This window comes from Stegostoma tigrinum, chromosome 1 (genome assembly GCF_030684315.1).
Source record: "Stegostoma tigrinum isolate sSteTig4 chromosome 1, sSteTig4.hap1, whole genome shotgun sequence".
Lineage (NCBI taxonomy): Eukaryota > Metazoa > Chordata > Chondrichthyes > Orectolobiformes > Stegostomatidae > Stegostoma > Stegostoma tigrinum.
The window spans coordinates 156,409,515-156,429,884 of record NC_081354.1 but is presented as its reverse complement, the minus strand read 5'-3'; the positions used below and the strand labels follow the sequence as shown (position 1 = coordinate 156,429,884).

General features: G+C 41.6%; 1 protein-coding gene across 1 annotated transcript in view; it reads left to right on the top strand.

Annotated features, from left to right (window-relative positions):
• The window catches only part of dcc (DCC netrin 1 receptor), a 931,407-nt gene that overhangs the window by 778,149 nt on the left and 132,888 nt on the right, over positions 1-20,370 (top strand). The window contains exons 17-19 of the mRNA XM_059643861.1: positions 2,148-2,323; positions 5,968-6,106; positions 15,768-15,875. Of these exons, the coding sequence (XP_059499844.1) occupies positions 2,148-2,323; positions 5,968-6,106; positions 15,768-15,875 (423 nt within the window). The remainder of the gene's footprint in view (positions 1-2,147; positions 2,324-5,967; positions 6,107-15,767; positions 15,876-20,370) is intronic.

Sequence of the window (20,370 nt, the reverse complement as noted above, 5' to 3'; positions counted from 1 at the left end):
TAATTAGACAGGGAGGAAAGTGGAGTTAAAACAACAATCAAACAAGTTATAACTTTCCTGAATGGTGCAGCATGCTGAGGGGAGGCCAGGCTGCAATACAAGTCACTACAAGTAACTCAGGAAGAGTTGCGAAGAATGCTGTGTTATTTAGAATACTTGGTTTGGGGATCCATTGCAAGGTCCAAAAATTAAAACAAAAAAATGAAACATAAAACATTTCTCTAGTCTGCACCTGTCACATTCCCTTCACCCTAAATGTGTTGCTCATGCCCCATTCATGCAGCCCATACCATCTAATACATTGGCCTGTTACCCCCTCTGCCTTGCTATCTAGCCCCCAGCTCATCCCACCCCATTCCACTCTATGCTTCGATATTTATTCCTCAAACTCCCTATTCAATCATTTGTTCTTCTAAACACCAGTCCAATGGATCTTCACACCCAATATACCAACTTAGTGTTCATGCCAATCCATTCATCACCCTTTCCCCCTTCACCCATCATGCTGACCCATTTAGATTAGATTAGATTAGATTCCCTACAGTGTGGAAACAGGCCCTTCAGCCCTACAAGCCCACACTGCCCCTTGAAGCATCCCACCCAGACCTATCCCCCTTTAACCCACACACCCCTGAACACTACGGGCAATTTAGCATGGCCAATCCACCTAGCCTGCACATCTTTGGACTGTGGGAGGAAACCGGAGCATCCGGAGCAAACCCACGCAGACACAGGGAGAATGTGCAAACTCCGCACAGACAGTTACCGGAGGCTGGAATCAAACCCGGGTCCCTGGCGCTATGAGGCTGCAGTGCTAACCACTGAGCCACTGTGCCACCCATTAGTATCCTCCAGTAGCTGTAGAGAAAGAATAATGTTGTATTACTTTGAAAGCTCTATATGTCAGACTTCAGTCTAGTGAGAAATTAGAAAACAGCATGTCCTGACAAAATGAGAATTGTGACAGTTTGGAGGAAATTCTCAAAAATGAATTATGAGAGGTCTTGGCCAGATAGGTTTGACTTCTTTACAAGCTTATTGGTTCTTTGACACATTTGACAGTTCCACAGGATTTAAGCAGCTTTCATGTACAATCTTTTCTCCTGTCAACAATTTCAAAGGGCACTGACACCCCTTTCCCTCATACATATCTAACCGTCTACTCCCAAAGAAAGCTTCACCACCACACCCCTGGTTCCATAGGTCTCCTTGGACCATATTCACAAAGGCATCTGAAGTCTTCAAATAAATACTTTAGCTACTGAAAATAAATAAATATTCTTAGCTGGTCTGTTCTGCACACCCAGTGATCTACACAGCAGGGTTACCATAATGGCAATTAAAGCAGTGAATCACTTAAATGGCCATCCGTACCTGGAAATAGGGCACGTGCGGTGCTGGACACCACAAAAGCCACCCTGCGAAAATCATAAATGACACAATGAACTTGTAATGCTCAAGGAGTTTCAACATTTTCGAACACACAATATCATGACATAGATTTTCTTTCACTTTGTGCGTTTTTTTGCATTCTAAGAGGAAAGCTTTCCTGTCTAATTTCTTGTGGCCAAGTTCAGGAACTCACTGCATGGAAAAGTAAGGTGTGAACCAAAATCCAACTGTAGACTGTCGACAAAATCCAACTGTAAATCGAATAGTTTGGCCCTCCCTCCAAGCTGTCCCACTTCTTCTTCCTGTCAGAGACCCCCTGTTTCCAAATCCTGTTGAATTGGCATGTGAAAAATTTATAAACATACCTAGCATTCTGCCAAGTATAATGTTGTGCACTACACTGAGAAAATGTAATAATGCCAAGAAATGAGGGCAAGCAACAACTTTTAGCTTAATTTTCTGGGAGGTAACCCCCATAATCATTTTAAAGGGATGTGTTTAGTCATAAGCTTGCTTATCCCTGTATAAGTTGACTTTCCTGACTAAATTAACACAATTCTTTTTATAATTTTTCTCATATCATTTCACATCATTTTTATGCATTTCTCACTTCTTGGATTATTGCTGCTGTTTTCCTTCCTTTTCTGCTCCATGTTTCGATGCATGATTTGTTTGCTGCCATGACCCAGACCCTGTTGACCCTTTAGATGTTGATTTGTTTCATTTGTTTGGTGATCTTCCTACCTCGATCCCAGATGCCTCCACCCCCATGTTACCACCTGTAGGTGTGCAAGCAGTTGCAGTCAGTCACGACTCTGTCAGGGTCAGCTGGGCAGATAACTCTGTGCCTAAAAACCAGAAGTTGACAACAGATGGACGTTTTTATACTGTTCGATGGAGGACAAGCTATTCTGCCAATGCCAAGTACAAGGTAATTTCTATTTCAAACTGCTTTACGATATTTCTAAGTGTTTTCTCTCTGAAAATTACTTAAAAGAGAATCTGAAGCTTACACTGTTTAAAGTTAAAGCTAAATTGTTTTTGTTAATAGTGATTAATTCAGTGAGTAATCATTGAAATATGTTTCCTTGATATAAAAAATAGGAGGAAGGAAGAGGTTTTCATGATATTTGGTTGATAAGTGAATTTCTTATATTGTATTGTTCATATATGTATTATTATTCTACACTATAGAATACAGACTAAATGTATTCCAACTTCAAACTGTGCTGAGGTGTAAATCTGAACCAACGTGATGGTTTCATTAGCCTCAAAGTCAATTGGCTAGCTTGCAGTCTGGTTGCACTTGCAGAGTGCTCTGCAACTGGAACAGAATATTGGTAAGACTGCACCTTTTGTAGAATCCCTGCAGTGAAGATAGAGGCCATTTGGCCCATCAGGCCTGCACCAACCCTACAAAAAACACCTGTCCCTATCCCCGGATTTACCACGACTAATCCACCTAGCCTGTACATCACAGGACAATTTAGCATCATCAATCCACTTAACCTGCACATCTTTGGACTGTAGGTGAAAACCAACCATCCCAGAGGAAACTCATGCAGATGTGAGGAGGGCATGCAGACTCTGCACAGACAGTCACCCAAGGCTGGAATCAAACCTGGGTCCCTGGCACTGTGAGGCAGCATGCTAATGACTGTGCCATCATGCCAACCCCTGAGATCAGTGTACAGTTTTAGATTTCTTAGTTATGAAAAATAATTAATTGTATTAAGGAGATGAGGCTCTTTTGATGGATTCCTGGAATAAATGGCTTGTTATGAGGAATGATTGGACAGGCTGTTTGGAAAGATTTTATAAACGAATGATGATATTATTGAAACATATCAGATCCTGAAGGAACCTGACTGGGTGGATTCTGAAAAGATGTTTCTCCTTGTGGAAGAGACCAGAACAAAGGAACACCGTTTAAAAATAGATGAACCCCCATTTAAGTCAGATGAGGAAAAATATTTATTCTCAGACTGCTGTAAATCAATGGAATTTTCTTCCCCAGAGATTGGTGGAGGCTGTCTCACTGAAGTTCCTCAAGGCAGAGGTAGATAGGTTCCTGGTTGACAGGAAAGGAAAAGGCTGTAAGGTGGCAAAACAGGAAAGTAAAATTGAGGTCACAGTCAGATTGACTACAATTTTGTTGAATGTCTTGAGCAGGCTCAGGGTACCAAATGCCCTCTCCCTGCTCTTAATTTTGTAAGTTCATTTGTTAGATGACCATCCACAATTTTCCATCTCAAGAAACTCCTTTGGAGGCTTGGGACAGACAGTTGTGCCTGCTATTACAGTGTAATCAATTAAAAGGGGGCGCTTTGAGTTGTTGAAACGCTGTATTCAAAACAAATGTAGCCCTATGGAGCATTTTAAGACAGAAATGGTACTGACTGGAAGGTTCGAGACCAAACCCATGGCTTACTGCACTCCGAAAGGTAACATATGGCCCTCAGTTAAAAAGTCAGATTTGGATTATTACAGTCCAACCTATCAGATCCTGAAACTGATGGTTAGCCTAATGCACGCTAAACACAGTTGACTCCATTTCAAGACAGACAATACTCAAGAGTTCTGCCGACTGCCTAAATCAGGCTTATAAATAAGTAAAGGGAACGGAAACCATGTTCAAGAATTTTTGTTAAATTTTATGGTGTTATGTGGCTTTGAGTCTACTCAATGTTTGGACCAGAATGTATGCATCTGAACTAAAGTTCAGTAAAAAAAAATCATAAAACAATCCCTTTGAGATTAAAAAAAACTTACCTTTATGATCCTAAAGTCATGTTGTCTTTCAAGTTAAATAGGTTAATTATTGACAAGCATGAATAAGATTGTTAAATACTCTGAAGAGCGAATAATGGTTTTAGATCTTCAGTATGTATAATTACCATTATTAAGTAAATCCTTAAGCAACAAAGCCCCAAGGTACATACATCACGAGGGTTGAAAGGATAAAAAATGTAGAAATAATGATTAGGTAGAGTCAAGTTTTAAAAACCTTTAAGTTACATGATGAAAGAAAGCTGGGAAATTAAACAATTAAAACAGATAACCATACAATGATTCTTGAACCAAATGTAGTCAGGATTCAGGAAGAAGATAGATATAGGGCAGCTTCATTTTTAAAAACAATTTTTAATCAGATCTTTAAACAAAAATAAAACAAAACTGCATATTAGTTGTTTTAGAAGTCTTTGTCACAGATTTTTTTTCCTGAGTGAATCTCAAGGAGAACTCAGCAGCTAGCAAAGCAAGCTGAGTGTAAAAGTAAAGTAGTAGTATCAGAAATCTCCCTCGTTCTCACACACCACCCCACCAACCTCCGGATACAACGCATCATCCTCCGACACTTCCGCCATCTACAATCCGACCCCACCACCCAAGACATTTTTCCATCCCCACCCCTGTCTGCTTTCCGGAGAGACCACTCTCTCCGTGACTCCCTTGTTCGCTCCACACTGCCGTCCAACCCCACCATACCCGGCACCTTCCCCTGCAACCGCAGGAAATGCTACACTTGCCCCAACACCTCCTCCCTTACCCCTAACCCAGGCCCCAAGATGACTTTCCACATTAAGCAGAGGTTCACCTGCACATCTGCCAATGTGGTATACTATATCCACTGTACCCGTTGGGGCTTCCTCTACATTGGGGAAACCAAGCGGAGGCTTGGGGACCGCTTTGCAGAACACCTCTGCTCGGTTCGCAATAAACAACTGCACCTCCCAGTCGCAAACCATTTCCACTCCCCCTCCCATTCTTTAGATGACATGTCCATCATGAGCCTCCTGCAGTGCCACAATGATGCCACCCGAAGGTTGCAGGAACAGCAACTCATATTCCGCTTGGGAACCCTGCAGCCCAATGGTATCAATGTGGACTTCACCAGCTTCAAAATCTCCCCTTCCCCCACCGCATCCCAAAACCAGCCCAGTTCGTTCCCTCCCCCCACTGCACCACACAACCAGCCCAGCTCATCCCCTCCACCCACTGCATCCCAAAACCAGTCCAACCTGTCTCTGCCTCCCTAACCTGTTCTTCCTCACACCCATCCCTTCCTCCCACCCCAAGCCGCACCTCCATCTCCTACCTACTAACCTCATCCCACCTCCTTGACCTGTCCGTCTTCCCTGGACTGACCTATCCCCTCCCTACCTCCCCACCTATACTCTCCTCTCCACCTATCTTCTATTCTCTCCATCTTCAGTCCGCCTCCCCCTCTCTCCCTATTTATTCCTGAACCCTCACCCCATCTCCCTCTCTGATGAAGGGTCTAGGCCCGAAACGTTAGCCTTTGTGCTCGTGAGATGCTGCTTGGCCTGCTGTGTTCATCCAGCCTCACATTTTATTATCTTATTATAGTAGTATCAGAATGTGATTTCAAAAGTGAATACAGAATAGTTGCCTTTGAAATAATATTTAAAGCCAATAGTTTGCTTAATCAATTAATCTTTACTTCATAGGAAGTTGCATTTAACGTTGCTGAATTGAATTCCATCAGGATATTCCACTTTTTCAATCTGTATTCAACAACTTACTATTGCTTTCTGTCTTGTTATTGGGCAGTCTGTCGATGCAACAGCTTTGAGTCATACTGTGACAAGCCTCAAACCTAACACCATGTATGAGTTTTCAATCATGGTAACCAAAGGGCGGAGGTCAAGCACATGGAGTATGACTGCACATGCTACAACATATGAAGCTGGTGAGTTTTTGCAAGCTATCCAATTAAATACATTTGATGTCTCTTTTTGGCTGGATGGATGTGCAATTTTCTACTCAAACTTCTCAGAGTTTTGCTTAGTTCTTTTTGATCATGTGGTTAATAAAAGCCATTATGGATACAAACAGAAAAGTTCATTACATACAAACTTGTCACATTTTTGTCAAACAGTGAAGCACTTTCTCTTTAGGTGTCACATTTTACACTGGGGAAATCCAATCATTTGATTCATGCTGAGTGCACAGGCTATTGTAAAGTTTACAGTCCATCTGCCTGATTGGTATATGTGTAGTTCAGCTCAAAGTTGTTACAGGCCACACTTCTTTTGTCGGAGACAATTAAGAGACGATAACAACAGTGAAAAAGCATGGGGCAGGAGAGAAAATTCACACATGAGTACGGTGCTCTGAGTGCCAGCGAACTGGGGCATTTCATCCATGACTAGCTGTGGAGACATGGCAGTGTAGTGTTCTTGAAAAGGTGCCCACGAAAGCTTCAGTGTTGGAGCTGGTGTGGGGCATGGTGGAGATGTACAGGAGGTAGCCTTGCCTGTACTTCCTCTGAAGTATCCGCGTTTGCTTCCTCAGTAGTGGAGAAGAAACTGTGTTGCAGTGCCACTGTCTTGACCACAGAGACAGTTACAAACCTGCTCATACCTGCAGGAGATTGAGGAGAGAATGCATCGTGACCAAACAGTAGAAGTTGAAGCACATTAACAATAAATGCTATAATGGAGGGTAACGCAAAAATAGACAGTGTTTCTTGGTTACTGAGATGTTTCAGCATCTCTGCAGGACTGCTTTTTGTCCTTCCTGGCAAGGGTCAAGACAATTTAGGAAGGAGATGAAGAGGCATTTCTTCATCTAAAGAGTGGTGAGGCTGTGGAATTCATTACCACAGGATGTAGTTGATACTAAAACATTGAATGTATTCAAGAGGAGACTAGATATAGTACTTGGAGTGAATAGGATCAAAGGGTATGGAGAGAAAGCAGGATGAGGTTATTGAGTTGGCTGATAGCCATGATTGTGAAGAATGGCAGAGCAAGCTTGAAGGGATGAATGGTCTCTTCTTGCTGCTATCTTCTATGTTTCTCTTTGAAAATGATGAGGAGCCAAATGGTGGCCACCCCACATAGCCATCCTGGAGTTTTCTCCTGGAGTGAGATTTAGTGCTGGTGGAGGTGGAAAAGTGACAAAACCTCATGAGTGAATGAGTCAGCAGCAGAGAGCCTCGTAGAGTTAGTAATTATTGGGGAGTTGGGGGATGGGATGGGTTTGGTGTGGGTTAGAGCAAGAGAAGGAAATTATTGCAGCAAATAGTGAGAATGATAGAGCATAAAGCTGGGTGGGAGGTGGATGCAGTAGCCAGGGTAGAGTGAATGTGAGAGAAGAGTTGGCACTTATTCTAGCAGAGCAGAAAAGAATCATTGAACTTTGTGTGATGTTGCTGGCCATTCCTACGGACAGTCGAGACCTCATTGATAAGACCATAAGACATAGGAGTGGAAGTAAGGCCATTCAGCCCATCAAGTCCACTCCGCCATTTAAATCATGGCTGATGGGCATTTCAACTCCACTTCCCTGCACTCTCCCCGTAGCCCTTAATTCTTTCTGAGATCAAGAATTTATCGATCTCTGCCTTGAAGGCATCCAACGTCCTGGCCTCCACTGCACTCTGTGGCAATGAATTCCACAAGCCCACCACTCTCTGGCTGAAGAAATGTCGTCTCATTTCAGTTTTAATTTACCCCCTCTAATTTTAAGGCTGTGCCCACGGGTCCTAGTCTCTCCCCCTAACCGAAACAACTTCCTAACGCCCACCCCTTCTAAACCATACATTATCTTGTAAGTTTCTATTAGTTCTCCCCTCAACCTTCTAAACTCTAATGAGTACAATCCCAGGATCCTTAGCCGATCATTGTACGTTAAACCTACCATTCCAGGGATCATCGTGTGAATCTCCGCTGGACACGCTCTAGGGCTAGTATGTCCTTCCTGAGGTGTGGGGCCCAAAATTGGACACAGATGCAGATGGTAACCTCAGGCCAGGCTGGAAGGGTTGGGTGTCTTGGCCTCTCCTCTCAGTCCTGTGGGAAGACAACAATACTCCTCTGCACAACCTCATCCACAGGACATGTTCCTCCAGATTAATGTCTACAGAGTGGGGCTCCGAAAGTTCCTCCTTCTATCACATCTAGGACAAGATGGCCTACTAACTCAAGGCAACTCCAGACTGCCAATATTTGATTGGGAGCACAATAGCCTTCTAAAGATGGCAGCAGTACTAGTGACAGTGATCTGGGAAATCCTGGTAGTGGCAAATACTTATGCCTACGATGAGTGGAAGACTTGAGCAAACATTGGATGGGCGGCTCCAAAGGGGTGAAGTGCCTATTTAGTGAGATGGGTTTGAGATGACCTGTTGAGAAAACCTGGAATTCCAAACCTGGAATTACTATTATGACCTTCCTGGTTTTTGAATCTCACCTTCTCATTGAATAAAATTACAGGATCTCTACGGAAACTAATTGACTTGTTTTGGCAACTGTGTGGCCTACTGTCTGTGCCTCTACAGCTTAGCACTGTGCTTTGGAGCTCCATATTGCTTCTGTAACAACCACCCCTGCTCATAAGCTTCCAAAATTCTTGAGAATTATTATTTAAATCAAAGAGTGAAGACGGTCTTCTTGAATGCAGCTGGAGTATTAGAATCTGGTTTGGTGCCCCTTTGCACTATTTATTGTTCAGTTAAGATTTGCATTAAGGAAAGGATTATTCAATCACTGCAATGTAGCAAGGGATTGCTTCAACATTTGGGGAAAATTCACTTTGTAGGTGAATATGGCTGTCGATAATAAACTACAATTAACAAGCTTTGCACTGTGGTCCACCTTGGGAAGCATTAGCTTGCCTATGAGGATTGGTTCCTAATGTGGGGAGAACTGGGTTCTAATTCTAGGTAAGTGCACGTACCCCAGGCTGAACTATTGAGAGGTCTGAAACATGACTTGCACAGTTTTGACCTGGTAGCCAGAAGTATAAATCTGCCAGAATTATTTGAAGAAGTAGAATGCCCTTTCTTTTGGACATAATCTGTTCCTTTCAGAGAGACAAGGTGTCATTCGGAGAGTCAGAGTGCCCTTTCCGATTGTTAAAAGCCAAAATGAATGTTCTTTAAGAGGTGCATAAACTCATTGGAACTATCCGCAGACTTATCAATAATTATGTCAAGGAAAAATGTCAAGCTTTAAAGAATTGAAAAAGTAAGTGTGCAGAGTTGAAACAAAATGGTGCTTACTATTTCACTACATCTGCTGATATAAGCCTCAGGGTAATTATTACTGTACTGCATGACTGAGTTCATAACTTATCACTATTGTACAGTTTGATTGACAACCCCAAGAGGTTGGAAACTGTTTGAAGTTAGATTATGAATCCCAATGCTGGAAATTGTAACCAATCAAAGGAGATTAAATATATTCAATGGATTTTTAATTACTTTGTCAATTGAAATTTAAGAACTTTTATTACTCCTCAGAATTGGTCTTGAAGTCTGCCCATACTCAATAATGAATTAGATTCCCTACAGTGTGGGAACAGGCCCTTCAGCCCAACTAGTCCACACTGCCCCTTAGAGCATCCCACCCAGACCCATTTCTCTATAACCCACACATCCCTGAACACCATGGGCAATTTAGCATGGTCAATCCACCTAGCCTGCACATCTTCAGACTGTGGGAGGAAACCAGAGCACCCGGAGGAAACCCATGCAGACTTGGGGAGAATGTGCAAACTCCACAGAGACAGTTGCCTGAGGCAGGAATTGAACCCCGGTCCCTGGCGCTGTGAGGTTACAGTGCTAACCACTGAGCCACTGTGCTGCCCCAATGTATTGGCATGATTGGTGAATGGACTAAAGGTAGTGGGTGAATGGCATAGGATGGCATAAGCTGGCATAAAGCCTTTAAACAGCATGTTGGCATGGAAGATGCATGTGTTCCTGTGTGTGGTACAGGGTCACAGGCTTGCATCTGAGAAGCCATGGGGGAGGATTCATGCTTGGGATATGGGGAGTGTGTGGAGGTGGCTAAGGGTGTTTTAGGTGCTGATATTTACTACCTTTCTCATATCAGTGACAAAGTGCTGATGCATCTAGGCTGGCCTTTTTCCTAGCCAATCACACAGATGTAGCTTCATGAGTAAGATCCCCTAGCCATTGTGGAAACATGGTTACAAGGAGGTCAAAACTAGGAACTAAATATTCATTGATATGTGACCTTGCGAAAGCACAAACAGGAAGGAAGGGTGGAAGGGTTGTCTTTGTCGGTATGGGATGGAAAATGTACAATAGCAAGAAATGATTGATTGATTGTCACGAGTACCAAAGTACAGTGAAAAGCTTTGTTTATGAGCAGTACAGGCAGATCAAAGTAAACGAGGATGTACAGATCAGAGGTTGTAAAAAGTCTTAGACAGTCACACAGGTTACACTGCACAGGGTATGCGCTAGGTGAGATAATCATTATCAAGACCAGCATTATTTGAGGCTAGGGAGTCCATTCATCAGTCTAATAACAGCTCGGAAGTAGCTGCTCCTGAATTTTCTGGCACATGTGTTAAGGCTTCCGTAACGTTGATCAAAAGATTTGGATTGTACTTGGAGGGAGATAATACATAAAAAGGAGAAGAAGACACTGATAGGAATGATCTAAAAGGCCTCCTAACAGAAGCTATGCAGTGGGCCTGGGAAAAAATCAGGAGATAATGAGAGCAAGTAACAAGGCAGTATATTAATCATGGGGGATTTAATCTTCATGTAGATTCAGATAGTCAGATTAGCAGAGAAAACCATGAGGAAGAAGTCAGAGTGTATTTGGGAAAGTTTCTGGAAGAAAATGTTGAGGATCCCCCCAGTGACCAGGTTGTTTTGGACCTGATGATGTGTCATGAGGAGTATTTAATATATGTCATCAAAAAAAGTAGGGAAACAGTAATCATAACATGGCAGAATTTAGCATTCAGTTTGAGAGTGAAGAACGTGAGTCATAAATTACTGTGCTAAGATTAAATAAAGGTAATTGCAAAGAACTGAGAACTTAGCTGACTTAAATGGATTGGGAAAATCACTTAGCAACAAAAATAATTGAAGTACGATGTCAGGTATTGAAGAAAACAGCTCACGGTTAGGTAATATGATAGTACATAATGTGATCAAGCAGAGTATATAATTGAAATAAAAATTGTGCAATGTAGCAAAGGCTAGTGGTAAAGCAGAGGATTTGGCAAGTTTTAAAATCAACAAAAATATGACCAAAAAGTAATAAAGAGGGAGAAGATAAACTTCACAGGTAAACTTATCAGACTGATTAGCCTCTATTTGTGCAGTGGGCTGGTTGAGAAACCAAATAGTTTCGAGATTATGTTAAGAGTTTTTCTTAAGATATATAACATGTAATAGGAAAGCAAAAGTGAACATAGACATATTAGCAATTAAAGTTGGGAAATAATGGAGAACCAGAAAATATTAGAGGAGTTTACATCAGTCTTCACAGTAAAAGACATTATTCACATTCCAAAATTATTAGCATGTATTAGCATGTATAGGGGATTGGCTAACCGGTAGAAGACAGAGGGTTTGAATAAGTGGAGCATTTTCACGCTGGAAATCTGTATGTAATGGTTTGCCACGATATCAATGCTGGGGCCGTAGTTATTGGCAATATATGTTAAAGACTTGGATGAGAAAGTGATCTTACTTGGACCCAAGTTGCAGATGACACAAAAATATGTGTGTATTCAAGTGGTTCTTTTCAGATTCGGATAAATGTAGTTAAAAGAAGACTCAACAATAGCAATTTGCTTAAATATGAATATTTTTTAATAACGAGTTTTGAGAAGATTTGTAGCTCAGGTTGAGGTTCTGGATGTGAGTTTGATCACTGAGCCGGAAGGTTAGTTTTGAGACGTTTCGTCACCATTCTAGGTAACATCATCAGTGAGCTTCCGGTGAAGCGCTGATGTTATGTCCCACTTTCTATTTATCTGGTTAGGTTTCCTTGGGTTGGTGATGTCATTTCTTGTTCTTTTTCTCAGGGGATGGTAGATTGGCTCCAAATCAATGTGTTTGTTAATGGAATTCCGGTTGGAATGCCAAGCTTCTAGGAATTCTCGTGCATGTCTCTGTTTGGCTTGTCCTAGGATGGAAGTGTTGTCCCAATCAAAGTGGTATCCTTCCTTATCTGTATGTAAGGATACGAGTGATAGTGGGTCATGTCGTTTTGTGGCTAGTTATGTTCATGTATCCTGGTGGCTAGCTTTCCGCCAGTTTGTCCAATGTAGTGTTTGTCATAGTTCTTGCAAGGTATTTTGTAGATGACGTTCATTTTATTTGTTGTCTGTATAGGGTCTTTTAAGTTCATTAGCTGCTGTTTTAGTGTGTTGGTGGGTTTGTAGGCTACCCTGATGCCAAGAGGTCCGAGTAGTCTGGCGGTCATTTCCGAAATGTCTTTGATGTAGGGGAGAGTGGTGATGGTTTCTGAGCCCGTTTTGTCTGTTTGTTTGGGTTTATTTCTGAGGAATCGATGGACTGTGTTCATAGGGTACCATTCTTTTTGAATATGCTGTATAGGTGATTTTCCTCTGCTCTGCGTAGTTCCTCTGTGCTGCAGTGTGTGGTGGCTCATTGGAATAATGTTCTAATGCAGCTTCGTTTGTGGGTGTTGGGATGGTTGCTCCTGTAGTTCAGTATTTGGTCCGTATGTGTTGTTTTCCTGTAGACGCTGGTTTGAAGTCCCCCATTGACTGTTCGCTCTACTGTGACATCTAGGAATGGCAGTTTGTTGTTGTTTTCCTCCTCTTCAAAATACGTTGCAAGAACTGTGACAAACACTACATTGGACAAACAGGCAGAAAGCTAGTCACCAGGATACATGAACATCAACTAGCCACAAAACGACATGACCCACTATCACTCGTATCCTTACATACAGATGAGGAAGGACACCACTTTGATTGGGACAACACATCCATCCTAGGACAAGCCAAACAGAGACATGCACGAGAATTCCTAGAAGCATGGCATTCCAACTGGAATTCCATCAACAAACACATTGACTTGGAGCCAATCTACCATCCCCTGAGAAAAAGAACAGGAAATGACATCACCAACGCAGGAAATGACATCACCAACCCAAGGAAACCTAACCAGATAAATAGAAAGTGGGACATAACACCAGCGCTTCGTCAGAGGCTCACTGATGATTTTACCGAGAATGGTGACGAAACGTCTGAAAACTAACCTTCCAGCTCAGCGATCAAACTCACATCTATTAAGTAATAATAAAGGACAAAAAAGGAACATTTATTAAGTAAATAAAAAGAATGAAAAAGAAAGGGGTAAAAAAGAAATAAGCCTCACGACCTTTTGCCCATTGGGTCCCCTCAATTGACAGCTGGTCTGGAGGCTGATACTGTTCCTGGCACCATTTGCAATCCTGGTCCAAACTGAAGCCCAATGACTTGGAACAAAACTCTCTCTCTTATACAATATTACAAACAGGAAGTACAGAAAACAGTACAGAAAAGCAACTTTGGTAATACCATCTTTGGCACATACAATAATGTACGCAGGACTCACTCTACAAAACCCTGGTGAGACCACACTTGGAATATTGTGTCTAGTTCTGGTCGCCCTATTATAGGAAAGATGTGGAGGCTTTGGAGACGGTGCAAAGGAGGTTTACCAGGATGCTGCCTGGACTGGATGGCTTGTCTTACGAGGGGAGGTTGACTGAGCTCGGACTTTTCTCTCTGGAGAGAAGGAGGAAGAGAGGTGTCCTGACCGAGGTGTACAAGGTAATGAGAGGCATGGATAGAGTCGATAGCCAGAGACTTTTCTCCAGGGCAGGATTGACTGCCATGAGGGTCATAGTTTTAAGGTGTTAGGAGGAAGGTATAAAGGAGACATCAGAGGGAGGTTCTTCACCCAGAGAGTTGTGAGCGCATGGAATAGTTTACCAGTGGTAGTCGTGGAAGCAGAGTCATTAGTGACATTTAAGCGACTGCTGGACATGCACATGGACAGCAGTGAATTGAGGGGAATGTAGGTTAGGTTGTTTTATTTTTGGATTAGGATTATTCCACAGCACAACATCGTGGGCTGAAGGGCCTGTACTGTGCTGTACTTTTCTATGTTCTATTTTCTATGTTCTAAGGTCATGAAGCTGTTGAATATCATCAACAATTTTAGCTCTTTAGCCTATCCTATACATTGATAGAAATGCAAACGGTGTGGGTGAGACAAAACTTCTGAAGAGGGATATAGACAGGTGAGAGGAATGGCCTCGTGTTTGACATTTGGTATATAATGTGGGAAAATGTGAACATTATTTAAATGTTGAAAGACTGTGGGAAGTTACAAAACAGAATAATTTGGGAGTCCTCGTCTATGAATCACCAAAAGTAGCAACCAAGGTGGTTCAGTGGTTAACTGGGAAGGAAAATGGAGTGTTGGCCTTTAATTCAAAAGGAATAAAGTATAAAAGTTGGGAAGTTTTGCCACAGCTACAAAGTATTCATTAGACCACAGTTAGAATACTGTGATTAGTTTTGAGTCCCTTATCTAAGTAAAGAGACACTGGCATTGGAGGCTGTACAGTAAATGTTCACTAGGCTTCTACCAAATATGCCTTATGAGGAGAGATTGTAAAGGTTGAGCCTTTACCCAGTGTATTTGTGATCAGAGTGACAGCCTTGACATAGGTTCAGTTCCCACACAGGCATTTTGACCTCTCTCACCTGAGGCAAGGTGACCTTCAGTTTAAACTCATCACCAGTCATCTCCCTGTCTTTCTCTCCAATGAAAAAGCAGCCTTATGATTCCCTGGTTATTTGGCGAGTACTTTACTACTACCAGTTCATGGAATTTCAAAGAATAAGATGTGGCCTTATTGAAGCAAAGAAGATTCTGAAAGAACTTGGCAGGATAGATGTGGAAAGGTCTTTGACCTTGTGGAAGTCTATAAACAAAGGACATAATGTCAAAATAAGGAATTGAATATCTAAGAAAGAGATGAATTGAAATGTTTTCTCTGAGGTTTGTGAATCTGTTGAATTATTTACCACAGAAGGCTTTTGGGGCTGGATAATAAATTGTATTCAAAGTCAAGTTAGACCGATTTTTAATCAATAAGAGAAACAAGGGTTGTAGGGAAAAGATAGGAAAGTGGAGTTGAGGGCTACCAGATCAACAATAATCTTAATGAATGGTCGATCAAACTTATGGGTTGAATGGCCTACTTCTGTTCTTACATGTTAGGATCCAATGGTCACTTGACAGTCTGTGCCCATTCATCTGTGTAACTCCCTCAAAACCCAGCCTTCTCGCAATGAAAAATCCAATTTTCGTGGTATTTTTCCTGGGTCAGGTATACAGAGCCTGGAATTATCCTGACTAAGCATCCTGAACCCTGTAGCAAAGGTTTAGCCTATTGTTTCAGATTCAAACTTGATGCGACTTGCTTAGAATGAAGACTCATTTTCATGCCTTGTCTGTAACATTAGAAACGTTTAGTAGCACAAAACCATAAGCTATTCACTATTGCTTTCTCTTTCATCCTATCTGCTTTCTACTTGGCTAATAGCTCCCACTTCAGCCCCAAAGGACCTGACTGTGATTAACAGAGAAGGAAAGCCTCGAGCTGTCATCATTAGCTGGCAACCGCCAATGGAGGCCAATGGAAAAATCACTGGTAAAGAAGTTCAATTTCTATTCCATTATTTCCATTCATATTCTCAATGTAACTTTACAATTCCTTTCAGGATAAATCTGAGAAAGAAACTCTGGCGAATTCTACCCAATGCTCTTCATCATCCTATTTAAATATTATAATTCAAATTTCTATTTTAAAAAATCAGTTTTTGCAAGCAGCTTCTGGCATATTGCTTGACTTTTCATGACAGATCCAGCCCATAGAAATGTTTTAGACACAGGCAGTTCCAATGAAAATCATTTTAGACTATTTATTATTAAAGTAGTTAGCCACTATTAGTAAAGAAATTAAAACTGATTGTTTGTTTTGTGTATCTCATTGTGCCAGCTCTCATTTACAGGTATCCTGCTTCTTCATAATATGTTTTGACATTTCAACAGTCTATCATCCAATGTCTTTTAGATCTAAAAAGCCAGGGCCCAATTTTTATCCCAAATTGCACTGCAGAATGTGCTACCTTGAACTGCCACAATCATTGCTGCTAGTAAGGGAGTTGTGGGTTCTTGATCCAGTGCCAGTGAGGGGATGGTAATACATTTCGAAGCAAGGATAGTGTGTGGCTTGGATGGATACTGAAAGGTGACATGCTCTTCTGCTCTTGCCAATCCAGTTCGTAAAAGTTGTGTGTTTTGAAGGCGCTCAATGGAACCTTAGTAACTTTCTGTGGTGCATCATGGAGATGATGCATGCTGCTGTCACTGTGCATTGGTGATAAATAGAGTGATCATTGAAGGTGTAGATGTGGTTCCAATCAAGTGGGCTACGTTGTCCTAGATGGTGTAGACTTTCTTGAGTGTTGTTGAAGCTGTACTTATCCAGGCAAGTGGAGCCTATTTTATCTCACTCCCAACTTCGACCTTGTCAATGGTGGGTAGGCTTTAGGAGTCAGTGGGTGAGTTATCCTTCATAGAACTCATGGCTTGTGACCTTGTCATGTAGCCACAGCATTTAAATTACTGGTATAGTTCAGTTTTCACGTATGGTATCCTCCAGGTGGATTCAGCTCTGGTAATGCTATTAAACACCAAGGGGCAATGATTAGATTGTTTTGTATAGGAGATGGCTATTGCCTGGTATTTGTGTGTTGCAAAGATTACTTGCCACTTAACAAACCAAGCCTAGATTTTTTTCTGGGTCTTCCTGTGAATAAGCAAATTGAATATTTTTGTAGTCACGCATGCTGCTGTACGTTGTGCAATCATTAGTGAACATCCTGACCTATATTAGGGTTGGGGGGGGGTGCGGTGCCACTGATGCAGCAGCTAAAGATGGATTGGGGTAGAACCCTACCCTGAGGAACTCCCGCAGTCCTGGGACTGACATTATTGTCCTGCAGCAACTATCTTCTTTTGTGCCAACACAGTGTGGAGCTGGAGGAACACAGTAGGCCAGGCAGCATCAGAGGAGCAGGAAAGTTGGCGTTTCGGGTCAGGACCCTTCTCTTCTTTTGTGCCAGGTTTGATACAAAGTAAGAGTACTTCCCGCTGAATCTTGTGTCAACATGTGACTATACAGGCAAGGAGCAGAAGCCAGCCTGCTCTACCATTTAATAAGATCTTGGCTGATTCGATTGTAATCTTAAATCCATATTCCTGCCTACTGCTGACAACCTTTCACCTTCTTGCTTGCCAAGAATCTATCCATCTCTGTCTTAAAAGCATTTAAAGACTCTGCTTCCACTGCCTTTTAAGGAAGAGGGTCCCAAATATTCCTGACTCTCTCTGACGATAAGTTTCACTGCTGACTCCGGTTTTGCTAGAGATCCTTGACACCACATTCGGTCAAATGCTACCTTGATGTCAAAAGCAATCGCTGTCACTCTCAGTGAGTAAGTTCTTGCCAAGAAGTGTTGCTTGATAGCACAGTTGGTGACACCTTCCAGTACTTCACTGATGATTGACATTAGACTGATGGGGATGTAATTAGTCATGTTAGAGTCATCCTGCACTTTATTGACAGAACGTACCTGGGTAATTTTCCACATTACCAGCGTTTTAGCTGGAGGAGCTTGGTGGATTCTTGAAGACTATATGTCTTCTTTATTATTGTCAGATTGATGTCAGGGTTCATTTTATTTGCAGTATCCATTGCTTTCACCATTTCTTGATATCACATGGAATGAGGTGAATTGGCTGAGGACTGGCATCTGAAATGCTCGGGACCTCGGGAGAAAGCTTCAACAACAATGGATCATCCATTCAGCACTTGTGACTGAAGGTGGATACAGAGACTTCAGCCTTGTCTTCTGCACAGTTTGGCTCCTCTGTTATTGAGGATGGGAAAATATCAGGCCCCTCCTCCTCCTAGTTGTTTTATTTGTCACCACCATTCCCACCTGAATGCGATACGACCACAGTGTTTAGACCAGATCCACTGTTCGTGGGATTGCTTAGCCCTGTCTGTTGAATGTTATTTTCCCCATTTGGCACAAAGGTTGTCCTGTATTATAGCTTTAGCAGGTTTTTGGTCTGCTTGGTGTTGTTTCAGACATGCCCTCCTGCTGAAAGCTTATTCCATTTCTTACATTTCAGAGACATACATTATTAACTGCTACTGCATCTACCACTCGAGTCAAACTCTATTAATTAATTTGCTGACTAGTGTATCATCAAATCCCAGTGATTCTGGCACAATTGTTAATATTTTAATTTTGAAGTTACACTGTGATAGTGTCCCAACTGGGCCAGAATATATAGATTCAGCTTCTACCTGCCCTGGATCTGTGTCGTACATGTCCGAACATGTCCAATTACAATAACTACAACTACACAGAGTTAACCAATTAGTAATACATTCTATACCAACTAGAATTAAATAGCTTGTTGTGATTTGAGGACTCTAATTTACTGCAGAATGAATGTTTTTTCTTGTGAAGTCACTTAAACTAGTGACTGTTTTTAAAAAAATGCTTCCAATTTTCTCCCTGCTTGCTGGATAGTGGTTTCATGATTGCACCTGTGATATCTTGCCCAAATAGTCATTTCTCCTGTGTGAACCAAGGTGATAACTGCCAGCAGAGACTACCAAAGCTGAGATAACAGAGTGTGGAGCTGGATGAACAGCATCTGCAGTTCCCATTATCTCTGATACCAAAGCTGAGTGTGGTGTTTATCAAGGAAAATCCTGCTTGCATATGATCTTCACAAAAAAAATGCCTTCTAACCTTGACCACTGGACTGATTCAAAGGAGCAATTTATTCTTCCTAACTTAGGAATAATAAGACCAATTGTAACATACACATTGACTCCTGATGGGATCAGTAATTTATCATAAATGGAGTCTAGACTTTGTGACCTTTTTGGTTTACACAACGCAGTACTTACTTGACGCCTAATTGCTCACTATTGGTTTTCAGCGAAAGGAATTTTGTCATCATTTGCAAATTTCATAGATTCATACAGTGCAGAAAAGGCCATTTGGCCCTTCGTGTCTGTACCGAGATATCTGCCACAAAAAGCGCGCTAATCCTAATTTCTTGCACGTGTCCGACATCCTTGAATGCTTATAAAATTTGAAGTATTCATACAAATATTTTTAAAGGGTGTCAGGTATCCAGCCTGCACTGCCTTCCGTGGCAGTTCATTCTAGATTCCTATCACCTGCTGAGTGAAAGTTTCTTTTTTTCCCCAAATCCCCTTTGGATCTCCTACCCTTACCCTAAAGCTTTGCCATCTCATGATTGACTCCTCAATCAAAGGGAACAGCTGCTCTCTATTCACCTTGATCATACCCCTCATAATTTTATACACCTTTTCATGCCCCCCAAAGTCTTCTCTGCTCTAAAGAACGTAATCCAAGCCCATCTAGTCTGTCTTTATAGCTCAATTTCTCCACTGAAACAGCATCCTGGCAAACATCGTCTGTACCTCCTCTAATGCTATCACATTCTTTCCTGTAGTGAGGTGACCAGAACTGCACACAGTATTCCATTTCCCGAAAGCGTGACCTATTGTATTCCTGCAATTCCTTGAATCATAAACCTCAAATGACAACCAGTATTCCAGTTCTGCCTTCCTCTATGTTGGTTATGTCTTTTGATCCAATACTCTGAAATCTCTTCCTGAAACCCATTCACATTATCGCTTCCCTCATCAGCTTTAAAAATCTTTTGATTTACAATCATATTTTAGGATGTCATTTTTCTCCTGTTTGAAGCATTTTGGGATAATTCCTATGTTAATGGGACCCAAGGTAAGTCAATATATTTTGTAATGAGTTTGCATCTGATTCAATAACTCAAATACTGTGTATGTCGCATAAATGGTGAACTTACCTCATTAATACATTAAAATAAAAAAAAGAGCTGTGGATCCTGAAGATATAAAACATAAACAAAAACTTCTACTGAACCTTAGTAGGTCTGTTAGCATTTGTGGAGAGAAAACAGAGCTAACATTTCGAATCAGAACATTAACTCTGTTTTCCCTCTACAAATAGTGCCAGACCTGCTGAGTTTCTCCTGTTAATTTTGTT